The sequence below is a fragment of the Hypanus sabinus genome, chromosome 18 (assembly GCF_030144855.1).
Source record: "Hypanus sabinus isolate sHypSab1 chromosome 18, sHypSab1.hap1, whole genome shotgun sequence".
Classification (NCBI taxonomy): Eukaryota; Metazoa; Chordata; class Chondrichthyes; order Myliobatiformes; family Dasyatidae; genus Hypanus; species Hypanus sabinus.
In genome coordinates, this window is record NC_082723.1 from 17,495,970 (window position 1) to 17,520,859 (window position 24,890).

The 24,890-nt window shown below is 42.7% G+C and overlaps 1 protein-coding gene across 3 annotated transcripts in view; it reads right to left on the bottom strand.

Moving 5' to 3' along the window:
• LOC132407362 (SH2 domain-containing protein 3C-like) overlaps positions 1 to 24,890 on the bottom strand; it is a 286,124-nt gene that overhangs the window by 92,419 nt on the left and 168,815 nt on the right. For all 3 annotated transcript variants that reach the window (XM_059993734.1, XM_059993735.1, XM_059993736.1), the window contains one exon: positions 19,648 to 20,332. In XM_059993734.1, coding sequence (XP_059849717.1) covers positions 19,648 to 20,332 — 685 coding nt within the window. The remainder of the gene's footprint in view (positions 1 to 19,647; positions 20,333 to 24,890) is intronic.

Below are 24,890 nucleotides of genomic sequence, written 5' to 3' on the forward strand. Positions count from 1 at the left end.
TGGTGACATTTTGGTGCAGTACTGGGGAAGCAGGCCATTATCAGAGATGTTATCTATTGGACAGGTTATTAAACTAAAGCCCATCTCTCATCCTATCCTCTCAGGGAGATGTAAAATATCTCAAGTAGCATTTGCAAAACAGCAGACAAATCCTCTGTGCGTGTGTGCGGCCAAGGAATCCTTCCTGATATTTTGGTTCCCTTTTAGCCAGTATCATTCAAAATATTTTCTTATTTGCAATTTGTGGTACTTGCTGTGTACAAATTGGTTGCCTTATTTCCATGTGACCACATTTTCAGTTTATGGCTGTGTCGTGCTTTTAGATGTTGTAAGTGATTGCAGGGCAGGGTATAAATACATTGTTCAAAGTCTTGAATTCCTTTCTGGCATCAGCACAGCATGGGTCTGGTTGTGTTTGGTTTTGGTTTTTGAGGTGTGAAATGCTGCAAGTGAGGGAGGCACAGAGAGGGTACAAGGAAGAGTGTGGGTGGTTCAACAGGGTAGACAACAACAATAAGGCCCTCATTCTGACGGCCGCCTTTTTGCATATAGCCGCATCAAGCTGTGCTTTGAGCCTGGCTCCAGGTGGCACAATATGCTGAGGTTATAACTTCTCTAGTTTTGCAAAGGATGAGTTTGCCCATGTTGCCGCAGAAAGTTTCTTTCAATTGGGTAGTGTTGTACCATCCATCCCTCTTTGACCACAAGTCAATGGGTCTTCCCAAAATATCTGCAAGGATCTATGAGACGGTGGATGGTTTCTCCAAACAGATAGTCAAAAACATTTCAAAGAAATCCTCAAGTTCAAGTTGCTTTTCATGGTCAAGTTGTTTTGACCATAACTGCTGGGACAGTACACAGTAAAAACGAGACAACGCTTTTCAGGACCATGGTGCTACTATGACTATCAAGCAAGCACTAAGACCTTGCTTGCATAGTGCTGAGAACAGCTCTCCTTGTCATATCTTTTGTGCATAGCCAGAGTCTCTATCCCACTATACACAGCTCTCAAGGTGCTTCACGGGGGTAAAGCCATTATCAGTCACTTTTTGAAATATTTGATAAGAGGCTAGGGAAGGCATGCAGTTGTCTTTGCCAAGGCTTATCATGAGCAGCTTTGAAACACTGATCTCTGTACTCTGTGGGTTATTCCCAGCAGCACTGAGATAAATGTCATATATTGGTATCAGAATTAGTTTATTATTGTCACATGTACCAAGATACAGTGAAAAGCTTGTCTTGCATATTGTTCATACAGCTCAAATCATTATGCAGTGCATTGAGCCAGAATAAAGTAAGATGATAAAAATGCAGAATAACATGTAAAAACTACAGAAAAAGAGCAGTGCAGGTACGTAAATGATAAAGTACAACATGGGTCAAGAGATCAAGGGTCCATCATATTGCACAAGAGGTCTGTTCAAGAGTCTGAGAACAGTTTATATACCAGCTAATATTCTTTAGCCTGGAGGTATGTGCCTTCAGACTTTTGTATCTTCTGCCCGATGGGAGAGGGGAGAAGAGAGAATTTCTGGGGAGGGGGTGGGTCTTTGATTATGCTGCACCTTCACTGAGGTAGCAAGAAGTATAGACACAGAGGGGAGACTGACTCCTGTGACGTGCTGAGTTGCATCTACAACTCTTCACAATTCTTGCAGTCACGGGCAGAGCAGTTGCCATACCAAACTGTTATGCATCCAGAACTAATGTTTTCTATAGTGCACTGATAGAAATTAGTAAGAGTTGACTGGTACATGCCCAATTTCTTTAGTTTCCTGATGAAGTAGAGGCATTGGTGAGCTTTCTTCGCTGTGTCTTTAACATGGTTAGATGAGGACAGGCTGCTGGTGATGTTCACACCTAGGAACCTGAAGCTTTCAACTCTCTCAATCTCGACATTCAACCTCAACCTCAATATTCAGTGAAAGGCATGATTTTGACTACCTGAAACTTGCCATTCCAATGCCAGTTTTTCTACAACCGAATGCTGCATGCTGGCACATTCCAAGGTGCAGGAGTACATGCTGAGGAACACAATGAAGTCACCAGGAAAGTCTTTGGAAATGACACACATTAAAGCCCCATCCCACTGGACACCGAGAGACCAACTCAGCGTATAAGCTCTCCATCATATTACCAAAGCAATGCTGAGATTTTTATAAAATAATGCCATGTTAACATAAATATTACAAGCAAATCAAATGGCATGCTTGGGACAATGAATAGAGATTGATAACCTGAATACTATAATTGCAAATTTTAATGATAGATATATTTTTGAGAAAAAGGGTCCTTTATAAATGAATTCTCATCAAACCCCAATTGATTCAGAAGGCAGATTAGAATTAACTTATAGATCTTCATTTAACTTGTCATGTTCACAGATCATGACCTAAATCTATCCTGATTGAGGGAAGTACTTACTAGCTGCTTGCAGAGTTGGGATGATCAGAGAGAATTACACTAGGAGCCCAGGATTGGTTTCCTGGGTGTGAGCAGAACAGAAGACATTTTAGTTTGTATCTAACTCATTTTTTATTGGTATTGAGCATTTAAAATGTAAAGGTTTCTGCTCACAGTTGTCAATGTCTTTTTACACAATGATCACAAGAAAAGAAGTCTTTTAAAAAGGCATGAAATAGAGAATAATGTTTTTAAATGGAGACCAACTGACTACAGATTCTGGAATCTGGACTAAAAAAAAGAGGAACCTAATGAGTCAGGCAACATCAATAGAGGGAAATGGACAGATGACATTTTGTTTGAGCTTGTTCAACTGGACTAGCCAGTGTTTTTAAATGTAATCAATTATTGGACATGGACATCCCTACTACTCCCTTAGATCACTATAGAGGTCAAATAAGGATTATATTAGATTGGATTAATTTTATTTATACCAAGCGTACAGTGAAAAGAGCCATTTACATCATTTTTTTTCCATGATGAGCAAGTGTCTCCACACTTCGGGTGCCAGTATAGCATGCCTAAAACTTACTAACTCCAACAATGTCAGAAGAAAAAGGAGCACCCAGAGAAAAGACACATAGTCAGAGGGAGAATGTACATACCCTTTAGAGACAGCAGTGGGAACCAAACCCCGATCAGTAATCACCGGCACTGTAAAGTGATTGTGCTAAATGTTACACGACTGTGCCACAGAACTACTGTTGGTGGGGTCTGGATTCACAAATAGTTGTGAACCACTTTTCTTTCAGTGTGATCATTAGTGATCAGTTTCAAGGACGTCATTACTGACAGAACCTTTGTGTAATTTACTTGCTTGAATCGAAATCCCCACCTTTCGCGGTAGAATGTGAACTCATACACCAGGCCACCAGGGTCCTGGATGCTTGCCTTGGTCTGGGTTTGCTATCAGTTATGATGAATAATGTAAACCAGGGCTTGTGGTTAATAATGTAAAGCAGGACTTGCTTCTTTGTGCAAATTAATTCAACCCAGTCAGCATACATAACAGGAGAGTCCACTATGTCTTTGTTCTGTTCTAAACTGCGTTTTTCTCTCTCTAAAAGATGATGTCTAACTTACTGAACTCTTCCATCATGATCTAGATAACTTGCATTTCTTCTGACATAGAAGAAATCACCTGCTGTCTGATCCTAACATTGGAGAATAGTGGAGAAGGAATGACTTGCTCTGTTTTAACAGCACTCTCTACGCCCTTGCAGTGTATAATCCAACCCCAAAAGCACTGTCAGCCTGATATCTCGACTCTGCTCATTTACCTCCCACTGAGGGATGCGATGAGGATACTATGATGCAGAAAGATGGCTTTCACATTAAAGTCTGCAATAACAATTCAGGAAGGGACAAAGGAAAATAGATGAGAGCTCCTGCTGGTAAACTATTGAGGGAAATGATGCATAAACAATTATGTCCGAACAGTGAGAGGGAAATCCTCTGGTGTCAAGCTCCAAACATCTGACTGACTTCCTCTATGCTGCATGTTGTATACGTCAACAATTTATAAAGTACTCTTCTGGAATGAAGGCACGTAGGCTTTGCAAGAAAGTTTTGCTGAGCTTTCAGACCCTCCCGAGGCCCAAGGTCACCTTGCAGCTTCAGCCTGTAACCATTCTGGTCACCAGGCAACTTTGGAGCAGCCTAATAAAGTGGTGTAGTGACAACTTGCAAATTTCATCCTCTGGTTCAAACTCCCCACACTGTGCTTCTGTAATCTCCTCCAGACCTTCAAGCCTCTGGGATACATGCATACCTCCAATTCTGACCTCATCCACAATTCCAGATTTAAATATTTTCAACCTGGCAGTCGTACATTGGGTTCCAAGCTTTGAAATTCTCTTGGAGGAGACCATCAAAGCTGTACCAGCTCGTAAAGTAATCCCTCTAATCTCATTCCTCTACCTCTTTCCCTGTGACTTATTCTCTCCTCGTGCTCAAAATTCACTCTGATTCTCCTGCCACTCACCGACCACAGGCATAGCTTACTGTTGTCAAGCAGTGTGCCTTTGAACATCCATTTCTCTACCTTCCAGTAATTTCTCACCCCTCCTCCTTCTTCTCTTCGTGCATTCCCCATTTCTGGCTCCCTTTTACCTCTTCTCCTCACCTGCCCAGAATCTTCCTCTGGTGCCTCTCACCCTATGGCTCATTGTCTTCTCCTATTAGATTTCTTCTTCTTCAGCCCTTCTCTTCTTCAACCTATCACCTCACAGCTTCTTACTTCATCCATTCCACCCACCCACCTCCCCCCTCACTTGGTTTCATCTGCCATCTTGTGTTAATTCCTCTCCAGCCACCTTCTTTTCCACGTTCTCCCCCCTTTGGTTACGATGAAGGGTCTTGGTCTGAAACATCAACTGTTCATTCCTCTCCATTGATGCTGTCTCACCAGCTAAGTTCCTCCAGCATTTTCTGGGTGGTGCCCTTAGGATATGGCAGGAACCCGGATCACCCAAAGAAAACACAGCAGTCACAGAAGAATGTGGATAGTTCACACAAAAACTATTCGGTCAGGACAAAATCCTGCTTCTACACCACTGTCCTGGCCTAAGCTTCCCTGCCTTTCAGTTTCTTTGATATAGTTCCTCAAAACCTACTTTGACTGAACATTTATATTTCTTTCTCCATGTGGATGATGACAAATTTGATCTCATAACTTTCTTGGAAATGTTTTGTGATATTTTTATTCCATACAAACACTGTACAAACATGTTTCATTCATTGACTTGAACACACGAGAGTTAAATTTTTTTTTAAATTACACAATATTCCTTATTTACCTTTGTTGAAAATTATTCTTTCATCATTTGAAAACACTTCCCAAATTGCATTTTAACAGAAGTTCTCTCCACCCTAGAAAACACCATCTTCATCTCCACCCTTCCAATCTCTAATCATGCCACCACACCCACCCCTTTGTTCTGTTAATATAGGCTCCAGAAATATCTGATACCATATAGTTCGCCCTTGTCCTCTGTTCAGCCAATATTACTCCTCAACCATACAGGAAGCATCTTAGCTGGGCGGCCACCATTCTCATTCAGCAGGAATCTCAAGTTACCAATCAGAAGTTTTGGTGGATCAGATCCCTTCTGAACAATGTAGCCAACTCCGTTATGGCTAAAACCAGACAGTCGAATAAAGACCACGATCAAACGTCATATATTGAGCAGAGTGTCAAATGGTTCATTCTAAAGAAGAGGATGAAGACTAAGGTGCTATTGGATATTCTATTGGTGGGTGGCCTGACATGAAGAATCTATTAGACAAAGAATCCTCTCAGAAAGCAGTTACTAAATACAAACAGCACTTTAAAGTAGAATTCTCTCACGAATTCTCTCTTTCATTTGAATTCCTCAACTTTTCAATTGATGCTTTTACCCACACCTGGCATGATCCACTCACTTGCATTCACTCACCCTCTCTGAAGTTTCTTCCTGCATTCTCTGAGCAACTCCATGTAGGTGTTTTGCTATCTGCCCTCTAGTGTGTAGGTGCTATAGATCTTAAGCACTGATCCCATGCATCACAATTGTCAGCAGCATTTGACATTCTCACACTGACTCTCGTACCTTTTGAGGTCTCTTTAACAAACTGCCCATCTCTCATTTTTTGACAGCCTTCCTTCCGATCTGCCCTTTCTTTCCCAGGGCCCCCTGAAGTTTTACCACTCCAAGAGGCAAAAGGAACCCTTGACTTTGGCTGGTTAAACAAACCTAGCAGTTGTTACCCTTAAAAACAGTGTTCCACTTGCAACAGTGATGGAGTTTCTACAGCCGCTCCAGCCCTTCCAGTGGGGGGGAAAGAAACTGAGAAACAAAGAGAAACCCCAAGCTGAAAGCTCTCAAACAATAAATCCAAAATTGCAGCCCAGTTCGAAACTGCAGATTTCGTTCAAAGCAACAGCTGGATTAGGTTAACTTCAAACTGAGAAGTGCATAGGAGAAGAGGGAAAAGAAAAAAGATTAGAAAAAACATCCAACCTACCTCAGACCCATGGTCCAGCCTCCCCCAGCTAGTTCTGTCATCTGTACTCACTCGCTATCTTACTAATGCCTTCGACAGGACTGAGAGGCTCTTCTCTTACACTCTGCTGAGCAACTATTAAGGCACTCAGCTCCCACCGTAAGGGCTTGACTGACAGTCTCACACAGAGGCTAATCCAATCTCAACAGACCTCTCAGAAGCGGGTGCCGAGTAGAGAGAGAGAGAGAAAGGAAAGAACTACTTATGGAATGTACCAATCCAGCCAAGTGAGGGGGCAGGGACTTAATCCTATTTTTGCTTGGCTGCTGGACTTTTTTTTAAAAAAAGTATTTGATAAAATTACTTATGAGGTTTAATATTCAGAACTTGTGAATGGGATTACAAGATCATCTTGCCTCACAGTGAATGAAGGCTCTGTCTTGTTGAAAGAAATTTCTCCATCTCCAGCTACTTTCTCACACATTATCCTACTTTTTCTCTGTGTTTTACTTGTATAGGAGAATTAAACTGTAAGCTCTCTTATTGAAGCTTAAGACTATTTGTATTTTTCTAAATATTGTGTGTGGAATGTTGGTCAATTACTCTTTTTCAGTAAAACTTATCATTAATGAATAGAATTATTATTGGATTCAATAATTTAAAATTTAAAAGTTGCAAAGGCAATGTAAAATTTCAGTTACCTATAAAGAAAATAATCTCAAAAGAGGAAAACAGGAATCAGCCTTGAGCTGAAAGATTGATTAACCTACTCGCCTACAAATATGGTTCAATATCAACGGCCTCTTCTTGGTGAGTCATTTCAAGCTCAGGACGTACACTTAGGCAATAGACAATAGGAGCAGAAGTAGACCATTCAGCCCTTCCAGCCTGCACCGGCACTTAGTGGCCACTCTATTAAGTGCAGGAATGGAACCTGGTGTGGAATTCTGCTGCTGTGGCCCATCTACTTTAAGGTATGATGTGTTGTGCATTCAGAAATGTTCTTCTGCACACCACTATTGTAATGCATGGTTATTTGAGTTACTGTCACTCTCCTTTCAGATTAAAACAGCCTGGCCAATCTCCTCTGACCTCCCTCATTAACAAGGCGTTTTCACCCACAGAACTGTCACTCACTGGATTTTTTTCCACACCATTCTCTGTAAACTCTAGAAAGTGTTGTGTGTGAAAATCCCAGGAGTTCAGTAGTTTCTGAGATACTCAAACCACCCCATCTGGCACCAACAATCGTTCCACGGGCAGTCACTTAGATCATATTTCTTCCCCATTCTGATGTTTGGTCTGAACAACAACTGAACCTCTTGACAATATCTACATGCTTTAATGCATTGAGTTGCTGCCACATGATTAGCTGATAGATATTTGCATTAATAAGCAGGTGTATAGGTGTACCTAATAAATTGGCCACAGAGGATACATTGAATTCTGACAGCTACAGGCATGGATATCTTCTTGCAGCTGCTGGTTTGACCAAAACACCTTCTACAGTCAAACAGCCTGCTGAAGTTAGTTTCAATATCTTCATTCTTGTTACAAAGTCATCAACAGCAGCTGGAAATGGCACTGATGCAGTTTCTTCAATATGGATTTAAAATATACTGGGGTACATGATGCACCATCAATAACACACTCTGAGACGTAAAGGCGAGATATCGGCTTTTATTGACTGGAAGAAGGAACAAGCAGTGGTTGACCACCATACTACATCCTGGAGACTGAGAGGCCGGGCTCAGGCCTCAATCGCCTTTATACCGGGGTCTGTGGGAGGAGCCATAGGAGCAGTCAGCAGGGGGCGTGTCCAGACAGGTATATGTAGTTCACCACAGTACATTAGAAAAAAAACTGGACCAACACAAAGATAATGTTAGGAGCTGCTTTGTCAAAGAGATGATTAGACTGGAGAAAAAGGTTTTAGGTGGGAATTCTACAGCACAGGACCCAGCCAAGTGAACACAAGGTCACAAGTGGTAAGGCACAAGGATTGATAGGATATTAAGAGAGGAAATCATTAGGTCAGGTAAATCTTCAGCCATAATGGAAAAGAGTAAACAGTCAATGTCTCATGTTAAGATCCTTTACCCAGTCCTATAAACTAATTTTCATTGATGCTGCCTGACCTGCTGAGTTCCCCCAGCATTTTGCTTTGGATTTCCAGCATCTGCAGATTTTCTTGTGTTTGACATCTTCAGCCATTCCATCATGTGAGCAGCAGCCAGCCAGTCTCCACTGAGAACTCACAGGTCATCCTCCTCACCAATCCTCCCATCCAATACATCAACATGGGGCAGCATGGTAGCGTACCAGTTAGCAAAATGCTCCACAGTGCCAGCAATGTGGGTTCCTGCCACGCGGGTTTCCTCTGGGTGTTTCGGATTTCTCCCACATTCTAAAGACGGAGAAGTTAGGGCTAGTGAGATGTGGGCATACTATGTTGGCGCCGGAATAGAAATGACACTTGCTGGCTGCAAAGCCAGATCCTCGCTCAATTTGATTTGACACAAACAAATTTCTCTGTATATTTCAAAGTAAACTTAAAACTGATGTAAGGCCATTTAGATGACTTAGCAGCTATTCTAAAAAACCAGTGCTGCTGCTGTTGACTCTCATGGATTGTTATCCTTGTATGATGCACCCTCCAATCACTCCTGTAATGATGTTCCAAAAGTCGATGAAATGTACTCGATCCTTTATTAGCAATTAACAAAACATACCGCTTTGAAGCAATGAAACTTAAATATAATTAAGTGTAACTAAGCGGTCAACAAAAGATGTGGCATCCGTTGGTCCCCAGCTCCAAACTACCCAGAACAATGTGTGATTATGTAACTTCTAATCTCTTCACTTTCACACGCCCCCACTCACGTCACTAACTACCATAATAAAAGTGCAACACAGAATACAATGCAGTTTGAAAACAGATGCACAGCTCCTACTGATGAGTAGGCTGATGGTTACAGATTCCCATAGAATTGTTCCTGAGTTCCGGAGGAGTGAACATTGGAGAATTAGATTTTCCAGTGTAGGTCCAGGCAAAACAGCTCATCTATCTATGCAAATCTGGATAATTCTGTGTATTTGTTATGTGCCATGTCATATGACGTGGGCGATCGTGGTCTTTCCATCACTATGATTGTTCTTGGTAAATTTTTCTACAGAAGTGGTTTGTTATTGCTTTCTTCTGGGCAGTGCCTTTACAAGACATGTGACACCAGGTGTCAGTGGTTGCATAATCAGGACTTGTGATATGCACCAGCTGCTTATATGAGCATCGACCACCTGCCCACATGGCTTCACGTGAATCTGACTGAGGGGCGAAGTAGGTGCTACACCTTGCCCAATGATGACCTGCAGGTTAGCAGAGGGAAGTAGCACCTTACACCTCTTATGGTAGAGACGTATATACACCCCCACTCAAATTCTGTACAGAGATTGAGAATTCCAGGGTCATGTGGACATCCCTAGATTGACCTGGGAGTCTGAGTAGATATGTGTAGAAATATTAATCTAGGGACAATGCATAAAAATCTGAAGAAACCCATGTAATTTTTCACAGATGTGAATTGATCTGAATGTGGTCAACCAACACCAACACGTCTGGATCAGTGTTGGTCTGGGCCATTATGAGTACATTCAGACAGCGTTGGGCTTGTTTGATCTTTTATGCAGCTGAGGTCCTAATGCAGTGTCCTTTCAGGCACACGTGTTCCTCTACCAAATGGAGTGGAGGATAATTCCAGAAGAACTTTATTCATACAATTGAGTTCCCCATAATCAGCAGTTTCATTTTATTAAGGGAAAAGATGAGGAATTCCACCTCTCCAAAAGGGGTTAAGGTTTACACTGACCCATGCAGAAAACACAGTTTCTGCTCCTTCCTCCCCAATGCACCTAGTTCCAGAAATCATGGCCTGCTCAGTGGAACGTAGTTTCCTGGTTTCTGGGCAGTTTCAGGTACCTCACCATGAACTATGGGTGGTGAAAAACAGGAACTCTCTCCAAAATGCTGTAAGCTTCAACTGAAAATTTGAGACTGATCAGCACTGATTTGTAGACTGTAGTTCTTTCTGGTCAACCAGATACAGTATAATGGTTTACTGAAGGTTAAGGAAAATAAGGCCGTGGATAAAGTCAACAAACAAATCAGCTACGATCTGACTGAATGGTAGTTTGACAGCTGGAATGAAGCCTATGTTGATACCCAGCAGTCTATAGACTTGGTGACATGGGAGGTATCATGGCCTGGTTCCATTTTCTGCTCATTCAATGTTCACAGTTTGTGTAATCTGCAATGGGGCTCTTTAGTTTCCTCTGACTCTCTCTCTTGCTGACCCAGCACCTTTGGGTCAGCAGGAGACAATCAGAGGAAACTCCCTCTAGCCCTCCCAAGGGTGCTGAAGTCATCTGGAGCATTCCAAGCACTCTTGGCTGAGACTGTTCATTCTGCACAAACAGGAAACCGAACTCATGGTTGTCTTTTGCAGCTAAGTGCTATTTAAATTTGCCAAATTAGTTCCATGGGCATTGCCTGCAGTTGAACTGCTGAGACACTGCTACGGCAAGAACACTGTGGTGTTGTCAGACACTGACCCACATGGGTTAAGTCAGCTGGATGTGATTCTGTAACCCTATGTTTTCTCAGGATCCCTGGCTGCCAATTTTGTCAGCATTCAACTGGCACTGCTCCACGGAAATGATACAGGCAAAGTGAGAAGGATTCCCAATTTGTACACACATCCTCCACCCTCCAGGAACAGTACCATACCATCACAGGCAAACCCTTCCCCACCATTGAGTACACTTACAAAGAGCGCTTCGAAGCAACAAAGACTCCCACTGTCCAGGGCATGCTGTCTTCTCACTGCTGCCATCAGGCAAGCAATACAAGAGCTTTAGGTGAGAAGTTATTACTCCTCAACCATCACTCTCCTGAACCAGAGTGAATAACTACACTCACCTCAACTCTGAACTGATTCCACAACTTACAGTCTCACTTTCAAGGACTCTACAATTCATGTTCTCAGTAGTATTTTTTATTTTAAATTGTACAATTTGTCTTCCCTTGCACATTGGTTGTTTGCCAGTCTTTGCTTATGGATAGTTTTTTTTCATAAATTCTATTGTTTTTGCTACAAATACCTGCAAGAAAACTAATCTCCAGATCATATATGGACATATACATAGTTTGATAATAAATTTATTTTGACTTAAAGGTTGAATATAAATAAAAGTTTCCAAAACTTCAGACAAGTATTACTTCTTTTTGAATCAAATGACTTTTTGAGTCTTTTTAAGCTACCTCCGTAGCTGTGGACTCCTGGGAACTCGGCAGCTCATGTTCTATGTATTATTTCTTTACTTTTTTTACTATTTGCATGATTTGTCCTCACTTGCACCTCAGATATTAGTCAGTCTTTGTTCTGTGTGGTTTCTCGCAGGTTCTATTATGTTGCTTTGTTTTGTGGGTGCCTGCAAGAGGATGGATCTCAAAGTTATATGGTATATAGAATGCACGTTGTTGTTCATCTCTGCACGTTGTGCGGTACTGGGAGGCAACCTTGCTGTTTCTTTAGCATTTGTCTGGTTTTTTTATGAGGGTGAGTTGCTAGCTCAATGCTCAACCCAGCACGGATGGAAAGTGTACCAAACTCAGGACCCCTCGCATCGAAGTCCGGTACAAATGCCACTATACCACCAGCCAGCTAATAGTACACATACTTTGAAAAAATAAATTTGAACTTTGAAACAAATGGCTACCATCAACCAATCAATTGCAGGTGGCTCCCGAGAAATATGATGATAATCTGGGAAGGGATTTGCTAACCTGAGATTCCCTTACAGCCAGCCAGTTTTGTTTCTGTTGCTATCATGCTGAATTGTACCACAGGTTTTGCCTCTTCAAGGCACAGTTGTAAAGAGATCCAATTCTTGCATTATTTACCATGTGACTCAAGTCAATTATTTCCCCCAAAGTGAAAAACCAAAACAATCCTTTTCACGCTGGACATATCAACTTCCACATCGGAGTGCGCAGGTTTCCGTCATTCCCTGCACAGCTCTCCTTTTAGAGCTCCTGGATCACATTCTTCCAGGAATGACCGGATTCATCACTACTTCAAGTCAAGTCAAGTCACTTTTATTGTCATTTTGACCATAACTGCTGGTACAGTGCATAGTAAAAATGAGACAACGTTTTTCAGGACCATGGTGTTCCATGACACAGTACAAAAATTAGACTGAACTACATAAAAAAACAACACAGAGAAAGCTACACTAGACTACAGACCTACACAGGACTGCGTAAAGTGCATAAAAACAGTGCAGGCATTACAATAAATAATAAACAGGACAGTAGGGCAAGGTGTCAGTCCAGGCTCTGGGTATTGAGGAGTCTGATAGCTTGGGGGAAGAAACTGTTACATAGTCCGGTCGTGAGAGCTCGAATGCTTCGGAGCCTTTTCCCAGACGGCAGGAGGGAGAAGAGATTGTATGAGGGGTGCATGGGGTCCTTCATAATGCTGTTTCCTTTGTGGATGCAGCGTGTAGTGTAAATGTCCGTGATGGCAGGAAGAGAGACCTCGATGGTCTTCTCAGCTGACCTCACTGTCCGCTGCAGGGTTTTGCAATCCAAGATGGTGCAATTTCCGAACCAGGCAGTGATGCAGCTGCTCAGGATGCTCTCAATACAACCCCTGTAGAATGTGATGAGGATGGGGTGGGGGGTGGGAGATGGACTTACCTCAGCCTTCACAGAAAGTAGAGACACTGCTAGACTTACTTTGTTATGGAGCTGGTGTTGAGGGACAAGGTGAGATCCTCCGCCAGGTGAACACCAAGAAATTTGGTGCTCTTAATGATCTCTACTGAGGAGCTGTCGATGTTCAGCGGGGAGTGGTCGCTCCGTGCCCTGCTGAAGTCAACAACCATCTCTTCTGTTTTGTTCACATTAAGAGACAGGGTATTGGCTCTGCACCAGCCCATTAGCCGCTGCACCTCCTCTCTGTAAGCTGACTCGTCATTCTTGCTGATGAGATCCACCACGGTCGTGTCATCGGCAAACTTGATGATGTGGTTTGAGCTGTGTGTTGCAGCACAGTCGTGGGTCAGCAGAATGAACAGCAGTGGACTGAGCACACAGCCCTGGGGGGCACCCGTGCTCAGTGTGATGGTGTTGGAGGTGCTGCTCCCGATACGGACTGACTGAGGTCTCCCAGTCAGGAAGTCTAGGATCCAGATGCAGAGGGAGGTGTTCAGGCCCAGTAGGCTCAGCTTTCCAATCAGTTTTTGAGGGATGATTGTGTTGAATGCTGAACTGAAGTCTATGAACAGCATCCGAACGTATGTGTCTTTTTTGACACTTCATCTCTAGGCTGATCCTGATCTCGAGGTCCAGAGTTCTTTTCTGAATCAGTGGTCTTTGGTGCCACGATAGCATATCATTCTGTTATAGCCTTTTGGGATGCACTGGAACTTGAAGGCCAAAGGCCGGCTAGAGTGCAGTGATCCAGGCCAGAGTTGCTGGGGAAAAGGTGAATATTCTACATGTGTCTATCAACAAGGGTGTAGAAAAAGAAAGTGGTGTAGTGGCATCAGCATCAGACTTCGGAGCGAAGGCTCTAGAGTTCGAATCCAGCTGGCTCCCTTTCCATCCATGATGGGTTGAGCATCGAGCTAGGAACTCAGCCTCAATAAAATAAGAATTTTATTTTATTAGATAAAATAAAATAAAATTATAGAAAGCCTGCTGAAAAAAGACGGCGTCCCAATGACCCCACTCGGGGTCGTTAAGGGCTTTCTTCTTCAGAAAAAGAAAAGATGAAAATTGGAAGAACTCTCAGCAGGTCGAGCAATATTTGTAGAGGCAAAAGCTGCAAGTGAGTGCTTCAGATCGAGATCCTACATCAGAACTGAGAAGGAAAAGGAATGTTACCAGACTATATACTGAGGTGTGTCAGGAGGCAAGAGTGGGGGTGGTGGGTAGTTGTGGAGCAGAGACTGGTGGGTGGAAGCTGGAAACTGATGGAGAAAGGAAACAGTTGGAAATAGGGGGATGAAGAGGGCGGGAAAGGTGAACAAAGGGAGAACAACAAACAAGAGAAAATCTGCAGATGCTGGAAATTCAAACAACACTTACAAAATGTTGGAGGAACTCATCAGGCCAGGCTGTACCTATGGAAATGAGTAAAAGGCCGGTGTTTTGGATGAGGACCCTGCATCAGGACAGGAGAAAAAAAGATGAGAAGGTGGGGGAGGGAAAGAGGAAGCACAAGGTGATTGGTGAAACCGGGAGAGGGGTGGGGGTGAAGTCAAGAGCTCAGAAGCTGATTGCTGAAAGAGATACAGGGCTGGAAAAGGGGGAGTCTGATAGGAGAGGAAAGAAAAGGGGAAAGAGCACCAGAGGGAGGTGATGGGCAGGTAAGGAGATAAGGTGAGAGAAAGAAATGAGAATGCAGAATGGCGAAGAAGAGGGGCGGTGGGGGGTAGGGGACAGCAATTACCAGGAGTTCAAGGATCGATGCTCGTGCCATCTGGTTGGAGGCTACCCAGACAGAGTATAAGGTGTTGCTCCTCCAACCTGAACATGGCCTCATCACGACATTAGAGGTGGCAATGGACTGGGAATGTTGGAATGGGAATGGGAAGTAGAATTAAAATGGGTGGCCACTGGGAGATCCCACTTTTTCTGGCAGACAGAGCGTAGATCTATGTTGGGTGTCTCCGATATACAGGAGGCCACACCAGGAGCACTGGATACAGTAGCAGGGAGAATAAAACTTGGTGGATGGGTGACTGTGCAAGGCAGGAGAACACAGGAGATTATCTGAAGCTGGGACATTCAATGCAAGTTACCCAAGCAGAACATGAACTTGCATTTGGCTACTCTGCAGAAATGGGAAAGGTTGAGGAGAGACAGGCCAGTGTGGGAAGGAGGGCTGAAGTAACACACAGCTGGAAGCACAGACAGAGCACAGGCAAGTTGCAAAATGGTTGCCTAGCCTGTGCTTGGTTTCGCTGTTGTAGAGGAGGCCGTACCATGAGCACCAAATGCAGTGAACCAGGTTGGAAATTGTGCTGATGAAACCAGGTGTAGATTAAGCAACCATCTTGGAAAGTATGTGTGCTGACCTCAGTGGAATTCCCTGAGCTTTCGACTACATCTTCTTTTAACTCCCCTTTCCACTTCCACACTCACCTGTCTGTGCCTGGCCTTCTCTATTGCTACAGAGGCCAAATGCAAACAGGAAGAACAACATCTCATACTCAGCTTGAGTACCTTACAGTGCAATGATATGAACTCTGAATTATCTAACTTCAGGTAAAACACACCTTTGGAATACTTCTCCCACATTGATAAGTTCGTGGCTGAGTTATACAGCCCTTATTATATGCACATGCAGTTAAACTCTTTGAGTGATTATGCAAAAAGTTTGAAGTTAATAACTCATCTCCTTCTACCTTAGGCCACGAACTTATCAATCACCCACCTGTGGACCACTTCTGGAGGTCCAAGACACCGACTTCTACAAAGAAGGGATCCGTATGCTCCATGACTGCTGGACTAAGTGTGTAAATGTAGGAGGGGACTACAGTATGTTGAAAAATAAATGTGCTAAGTTTTCCAAAATTGACTCCTTCTACCTTAGGCCACGAACTTATGAATCACCCCTGGGTATATCTGCCTGCTATCTGGCATTCCCCTTCACTCTGTATACCTTTCCTTCCCCTTCCTCTACTTGCTTCCATCTGCCAATCATTCCCACTCCATCTGGATTCAGCAATCACCTACCAGCCTGTATCCCACTTTCCGCACTTCTCCTAGCACTGCATACTGGCAAGCTTTTCTTCCTTCTCAGTCCCAATGAAGGGCATCGAGCTAAAAAGCTGACTTACACCTGTTGCCTCCACAGATGCTGAATGCTTCCTGAGGTTCTATTTTCTACTCCAGACTACATCATCTGCAGCCTGTTTGTCATCAGGGTATGGAATATCTGTGAGAGAATCCATATACACTCAGTGGCCACTTGATATCTGCTTTTTAATGCAAATATCTGATCAGCTAATCACTGGCAGCAGCTCATTGTATAAAAGCATGCAGACATGGTCAGGAGGTTCAGCTGAACATTAAAATGGGGAAGAAATGTGGTCTAAGTGACTTTGACCGTGGAACTTATATAATTTTATATTATTTAGAGACACAGGGTAGAATTAGGTCCTCTGGTCCTTTGACCCACACTGCCCAGCAACCCCTGATTTAACCCTTTCGCCTAATCACGGGACAAGTTACAATTTGGGAGTGACTGTTGGTGCCAGATGGGGTGGTTTGAGTAGCTCAGAAACTGCTGATCTCTGGAATTTTCACAGGCAGCAGTATCTAGAATTTACAGAGAGTGGCACGAAAAGCAAAAAACACCAAGCGAATGGCAGTTCTGTGGGTGAAAATACCTTATGTACAATGTCCTGGGTATGTTACTCAAAATGGCCTCTTTGGTTTGTTACAAGTAGGAATGTTTCTTTGTCGGATAAGTGTTTCTCTAGCCGTTGTTTCACTTTAGAATGGCTGATATGGTAATTGTATTCATTTGTTAATCAATGGGGAATGTCATTGTGTCTTGTGATGCTGGGAACTTGGGGGAGGGGTTTCAAGGGTTTTTTTGGGAGAGGCCGAGGAAGACACTGAAGAAGGTGGTCGTGTGCTGGACTGCTCGTAAGACCACCAGGGTGGTCCCAGGTGCGACGGCCGGATGGGTTGATGGGTTTGTTGATTGAGCTCCAACGAGTGCACTAAACAGACTGAACTTTGATAAGTGGCGCCTTTTGTTTTTTTCCTTGTGTATATATATTGTACTGCTTACTACTCTTTTTAATTTTAGTAAACTCTTTAAAGTGTATTTCATAACGGTATTTGTTGTGGGTTTGATACTGTTGGCGGGCTCGAGGCGTAAACTCGATTCTCACAGCACCTGCGTGTACGGGAGGTGGGTTGGAGAGTGGCTGGATCCCCTTTTTCCCCTAGACCGGGGGTCAGCAACCTGCGGCTCCCGAGCCATTTGTGGCTCTTTCACCTCTGTGCTGCGGCTCCCTGTGGCTTTGGGAAATAATTGGTCAGTATTTAATTAAAATGTATTTTATGTTAGTTTGTTAGCTTTTGAAATGTAATTATGGTGATCTTGTACATTTCCTGCCACATCCGAAACGGCTCACAATTAGCCGGCATTCCGGCTAAGGGAGATAGCCTACGGGGGTTTGTGAGTACGCGTCTTTTGCAGCATCTGCGTCCATGGGGGCTGGGTTGAGGGAGGCTTAAAAGCAAGGCTGTTTAGTTCGAATAAAGCTATCTTTGACTGCAGTTTACTGACACCGCTACAACGTGTTTTTATCGCTGGCTGTCCAGACGGAAGGTGCTGAAACGCTTTGTCGCGTGTCTGGAAGAAGTGAAAACTTTCCTGGGCAGCAAAGGGCTCACCTTTCCTGAGCTGGAACAGCCAGAGTGGCTGGAAAAGCTACACTTCATGGTAGACATGACAGCGCACCTGAACACGCTGAACACAGCTCTTCAGGGGAAAGGACGTACAGCCCTGCACATGTTGGAGGATGTTTTGGCATTCGAGCGCAAGTTGACAGTGCTTGCCAGAGATTTACAGAAAGGCACTTTGTCTCACTTCCCCAATTTGAGAGAGTTCAAACAAGGTCACGACATGATAATTTCGGAGTATTTACATTCTGCAATCATCGCAATGCAAACATCGTTTGGGAAACGCTTCTGTGAGTTCAGAGAGGAAAAAAACACATTATCCTTCCCGGTCACTCCCTTAAGCATCGATCCTTCCCTACTGAATACGACTGCATTGGCAGGTGTGAGTCAACCTGATCTTGAGATGGAACTGGCCGACATAGCTGACAAAGACATATGGGTGTCCAAGTTTAGACGCTTGACAGCAGACCTTGAAGATGTTGCCCGTCAGAAGGCCGTTCTTGCTCAGAAACACAAATGGAGTGATATTGAAAACCTCACAGATGACAGCTTGCGATCCTGTGTAAAGATGAAGGTGACATCATACAGCCCTGATGTGCAGACGCTGTGCGCTGAGGTCCAGGAGCAGAAATCCCATTAACCAAGTATGATAAATATTTTAATTGCCTATTATTTTACTTATATTCATATTTTTTCATAGTTCAGTGAAATAGTCCTTTCATTTTTCAGGATGACAGCTGGCTGACGTTATTTTTGGTTTGCTGCTGGCGGAAAATTTAAGTTCGGCGTTTTTCATAAATACAAGAAGGACTCAAATAGACATTGAATATTTTACTTAAAAGTAACTTTCAACCCAACGTCTTTTTTTCGGAGTTCAAAATGTTTTTGTTGCATGCAGAAATGTAATTTCGTTTTCTCTGCAGGAGTTCATCAATTTCATAAATGCAACACATTATAGTTTGTTTATACATAGCATAAAGGCAAAAAAAAACGTTGTATGCAGTGTTATTTCATTTTAAATGTCAAACGGGTTTTGCGGCTCCCAGTGTTTTCTTTTCTGTGGGAAACGGGTCCAAGTGGCTCTTTCAGTGGTAAAGGTTGCTGACCCCTGCCCTAGACATATACCAGCCTGTGGGTAAGTGTTACACTTATTAATGAGAGAGGTCAGAGGAGAATGGCCAGACTGGTTTAAGCTGACGGGAAAGTGACAGTAACTGAAATAACCACGCGTTACAACAGTGGTGTGCAGAAGAACATTTTTCAATTGACAAAACCTTGAAGTGGAGGGGCTGCAGCAGCAGAAGACCACTCCTGTACCTCATAAAATAGCCACTGAGTGTGAAGTACTGGGTTGGGTAGACTGAATGGCTGCAAGTCTTTCTATAGCTCACCTTATTATATCCAACTTGCATAACTGAAACAAGATTTTTATTAAAGAATTAAATTAGAGAAGAATTACATTTCCTAAATGAAATGCAAGATTTATTTATAATTAAATTTGAGTAATGCTAGTTAAGAGCAGTTTTATACAGGGCTCTCTTTGATCAGTTGCCAATCCAGATTGATTCAATTTAGCCCTTATTAAAAATGCTTATGAAGGGTACAATAAAAGGAAAATTAATTAGCTGTTGAGTTTTTCCATAAGTTTAAAGTACACGTAGCTGAAGTTATGCAAATTGATGGATAAGAAAGCCCACAGGTTATCCTACCTGTCATCTTTCAGCTCACTCTTCTCATCTATGACCTCTGATCCTGTAAGTTCAACTTGTCCAGCAGGAAGTGCTTTGTCCTGAAGTACTCCATTTTCAAGTTCATTTGATTTTCCCGGTATATCTTTAAGTTGGGATTCAACGTGACTCTTCTGATCATTCTCGTTTTGATGAGGAGATGACTGGGTTGAGGAAGTCGTTGTGTCTGATGATGGTGATTTAGAGTCAAAGAGTGCTGGCTGTAACTGGCTCGAGCTCTGACATGCCTCAGCCACACCAACCTCTGTGTCTGGCCGTGCCACCTCAGCCAGTGATTTTTCCTTATCCGACGGCTCATTTTGGTCACTGTCAGGCACTGGTGGCAAAGGCCCAAATCGACTCCTTCCTCCAGTCTGCCCCTCAGCAGCACTTGGCTTTTTGTTTGGTTTCTCCACTCTATTAGAGTTCCGGCGTGGCATTGTGCCAACGTAGGTATACATTTCATTTGATCGGGCATAGCTAGGGCTCCTGGGCAGGGTTTCCAAATCATCCAATGTTTCCTGCACTGCCTCATTATCAAGCTGGTGATCCAGAGAGAACTCTCCCAGATCTTTCTTCTTGCCTACAGAACCGCTTGAGAATCGTCGGATCGACAGAGATCGCGGGATGCTTGTTAAGCTGCCGAAGCCCTTAAACTTGAACAACTCTGAAACAAATGGAAAAAAAATACTTAGTTAAGACAGTACTAAGTATAGAAGATTTAAGATATTATTAAATGAACATCTCTAACAGGAGTATTTGGGAACAAAGGAATAGCAGAGAAATTAAAGGAATATTTTGTGCCTCCTTTTATGGAAGAAGTCACAGAAGACATGGAAACAGCTGAGAACTGCAGTGAATGGGGAACGAAAATGAATTTACAACCACTAAGTAAAAAGATTAATGAGAATGACAAGTAAACAATGAAAAAGGAGGGTTCTGATTGGCTGAGATGAAACGGAAGCTTCAACACACCATCACTGAGCATTTGAACCCAAAGGCCTATTCCTCAGCTGTGAGTTCCACGTTACATAAATGTTTCCTGGTTTCCTAAAGTCAGTTAACCAAGACACCATAATCCTCCACCCCTTCATTTTCCATTCCCAATCTGCCACACGTTGTGGACAATAACCTCCATGTCCTCTCCCTACGGACTTCATACCTGCACAACTAGATTTTTAGTAAAGATTTTCCCACCCAAACTGTTCTTTAAAAATCATTATTTTGAATGCTGATCCTGAAAATGTGTGCTATATCCACTACTTCAAAGGGGCAAAGGGAATCATTTTCCTCTCAATTCAACCTTTACCACCTCCACTCCAAAACCAAGGTCTTCCAATAACTGAGCAGTAGCATACAGGTGACCTTTGCGTATGCTCAGGTTGGGATGCCTATCACAACGCCATTGATTGACCCCCCACCATGAGAGCAAAATAATAGCTTTTACAGTAGTGTCCTCCATCAACAAGGGTCCACAATAAGGCACTGGAATACGGGATCACTTCTGAGTTTCAAGTCACCTCCTCTCAAACGCAGAAATCACCATCACCTTCAGTGTGCACCAGCACATCCTATGGCCAACACAGGAAAGATTTTTGAACACCAAGACCTCAAGCACAGCATAAAACTCATGACCTATTAGGCAGCAGTGACCACTGTCGTCCCATATGCACCTGAGACTTGGATTACCTACGTATACCCCTCCAAGCACTGGAAAGATATCACCAACACTTCCTCTGGAAGGATATCACCAAAGCTTTCAGATTCCAGGGTGCCCCCTAATGCTTTGACAAAGTATTCAGCCCCCAACCCTTGGTTCACATAAATGAATATTACAACCAGGGATTTTGATCAATTTACGGTAAAACTGAGGATTTTTATTTGTGAATCGCATGCTCCTTTTTTTCACAGTAGAGCCTGTGGATAAACACAGAAAGTCAGGCAGCATCTGTGGAGAGAGAAAGAGTTAACATTTCTAGTCAAGGACTCTTCATCAGAACAGGCTTTTTGCCCCTCTGACACTGTACACACATACTTTTTGGTGAGGGGCTTCCCCATGCTAGCCTGGCTTACCCCTCTCATGGCTGGTAAGAATCTGGCTACAGTAGGGTCTTGACACTCATCCTCCGCACCATGTAACTGTACGATCAATAAACAAATAGAATTGTAAAATTTGGGGCAGCACAGTAGCGTAGTGGTTAGCACAACACTTTACAGTACCAGGCAACCAGGGTTCAATCTCTGCCACTGCCTGTAAGGAATTTGTATGTCCCCCTCCCCCCACCACAGTCCAAAGGTATACCGCCTGGTAGGTTAATTGGTGATTGTAAATTGTCCCGTGATTCGGCTCAGATTAAATTGGGGGAATGCTTGGTGCTGAGGCTTGAAGGGCCAGAATAAAATAAGTATATTCCCAAAGCAAACAACAGTTTCTCACAAAATGACAGCAGAACTCCCAAGTCCAAGAGCATTAATCTGGAGAAGCATGACACCCTGAGGACAAGCAGGGTGAGAACATATCACACTGCTGCATATTTTTCACATAATCTCACTTCCAGAAAACATGGAATCCCAAACTAGGGGCTATTTATAACTTTTTGATGTTATGCAGCCTTTTCCAATAGAGCAGCCTGTGTAATGTGCCGGGGCCCCAGTGCTATTAATTCAAGACCTTAACATCATAAGGAGGCATTCTGCATAGCCTCTAATTGACGGTAATGCATTTGTTAAAACACACCAACATTCTCTGCAGTCACAATTCCAAGGGTTCCTGTTGGATATTCAAAAGCAGAAAGCAACTTTACCTTCTTTTCCCGTCATAAACATTATCTTATGTCCCTTTTTAACAAGAGGGATTTCAGCTGTAATTTATGGGATTATGGCAAGGATAGCACCACTCACCTCAACTCTCAACTGAATCCACACCAAAGAACTCACTTTCAAGCACACAACACCTCATGCCCACAACATTATTTATTTGTTTGTTTGTTTGTTTGTTTGTTTGTTTATTTATTTATTTATTATTATCTTTATTCTATTTGCAGTCTTATTTCACACACTGTTTGTCAGTGTTTGAGTGTTGTTTTCCTTTGATTATATTGCACTTCTTTGTTTATTGTTTATTTATTTACTGAGAAAATTCCTTCAAAATGCCCCACACAGTAATCCCCGCATTTAATCTGAGCCTAATGACGGGAAATTCACAATGACCAATTAACCTACGAACTGGTGCATCTTTGGACTGTGGGAGGAAACCGGAACACTCGGAAGAAGCCCATTTGGTCACAGGGAGAACGTCCAAACTCCTTAAATGCGTTGGCGGGAATTGAACCTGGGTTGCTAGTACTGTAAAGCTAACCACTAAGTTACCATGCCAACCACCTTGTTCTATTGTGAATGCCCACGAAAAATAAATCTCCAGTATAGTATATGGTGTCAATTAATTTGTTTGATAATGAATTTACTTGATAATTACTTGATAATAAATTTGCTTTGAATTTTGAATGATCAATCTGCAGGCTTTTCACTGAAATTGTTCCCCTTGAACCGTCTGAATCTAGAAACTTCCCTATAGCACAACCCGTCCCCTCCCTTTATTTTAAACGTCCTTTGTGTGAAATTTCAGCCGAGTTTCCTCATTTGCAAGGAAAATGACTGGAGTCTGTGCATCTACTATCTTTAGTGCATTTTAAATTCTGACACTCCAGTAAAAGGTCAGGGGATCCAGTTATTAGACAGTGTCGACCATCTATGTTTGCGGGGGAGAAGAGAACAGTAGAAGTTTCCCAGGGTTTAGACTAGCCTTTTGGGAGATGATGAGAATTCAAAGGCTCTCAGCTATTTCTAGTCACATTCCGAGAGAGCATGTGGTGTTGGTAATGGGATGCCTGGAGCAGATCAGTGGCCTGTCCAATGACTCAATGACATCTTAAAATAACAATATCTACGGAACCCCTGCTTATAGGAAATGATATAGTTTAAGAATGATGTTATGTTTGCCTCTAATCATGAGCTTTGAGGTTAAAACTGGAAAGCTGCAGTAAATTGTACATTTTTTTTGTGCTGGACCTTGTGACAAAGTTACGTTTTTCCCAGCTCATTCTCATTAACCCTAACAGGGTCCCCTGTGTACAGCCATCAAACATCTGTGTACACTAAGGAAAGGGAATGGGAAGAGAAAATGCTGCTGTATCACTCCCTATTATGATTAAAACGACACATATAAAAAGGACTTGAGTTGATACAGCATCTTTTATCTACTGATTTCCAGATGAAATCATTTATATCTTCGGACCATTCAAAACACCCTCTTAGTCAATGAAGCATTATAATTCAAGAGATGTGACAGCTGGCCTCTGCATAATACTATGAGCCCCTAATTACAACACAGTGTTAATACAAACAGAAATTTGGTTTGAGGCACACATACTGTGTAGGACATCTCCCTGAAAGGTCTGGTTCTTTATTCAAAAATTCTGTGCAGAAGCATCAACTAGATTACGTTTTCAAGGAATGAGTCTTGCAGTCCCAATTTTCTGAGTCAGGGGTGCTCACTACTCTATTACAACAGATACTCTACAACAGGGTTCTTAACCTAGGGTCCGTGGATAGATCCCAGGGAGTCCGTGAACTTGGATGGGAAAAAATTCGCATCTTTATTTTTTCTAACCTCCAACTGAAATTTAGCATTCCCTTCAATTATGAATGTAGTACCACAGTGGTATTAGCAGTAGCTGTGAACTTTGTCACTTTTGTAATCCTATGTTTTTTATTTTATATATTTAAATACATTATTCTGAGAAGGGGTCCATAGGATTCACTGGACTGCCTAAGGGGTCTATGGCATAAGAAAGGTTAAGATTCCCTGCTTTAGTAAAGGCTCACACAAAAATTGCTGGAGGAACTCAGCAGGCCAGGCAGCATCTATGGAAAAGAGTAAACAGTCAATGTTTTGGACCAAAACCCTTCATCAGGACTGATGAAATGTCAAATGTTTACTCTTTTCTAGAGATGCTGCCTGGCCTGCTGAGTCCCTCCAGCAGTTTGTGTGTTTTGCTTGGATTTCCAGCGTCTGCAGATTTTCTTGTCAAAGTTAAGGCTCCTTGAATCCTCACAGAGAATAATATATTGATCTGAAATTCAACCAATCTGTTTGGTACAAATAGGTTAGAGAGACAGCTTACTGATTAACTGTTCTTTGTGTGCTATGCCATATAACTTTGTGT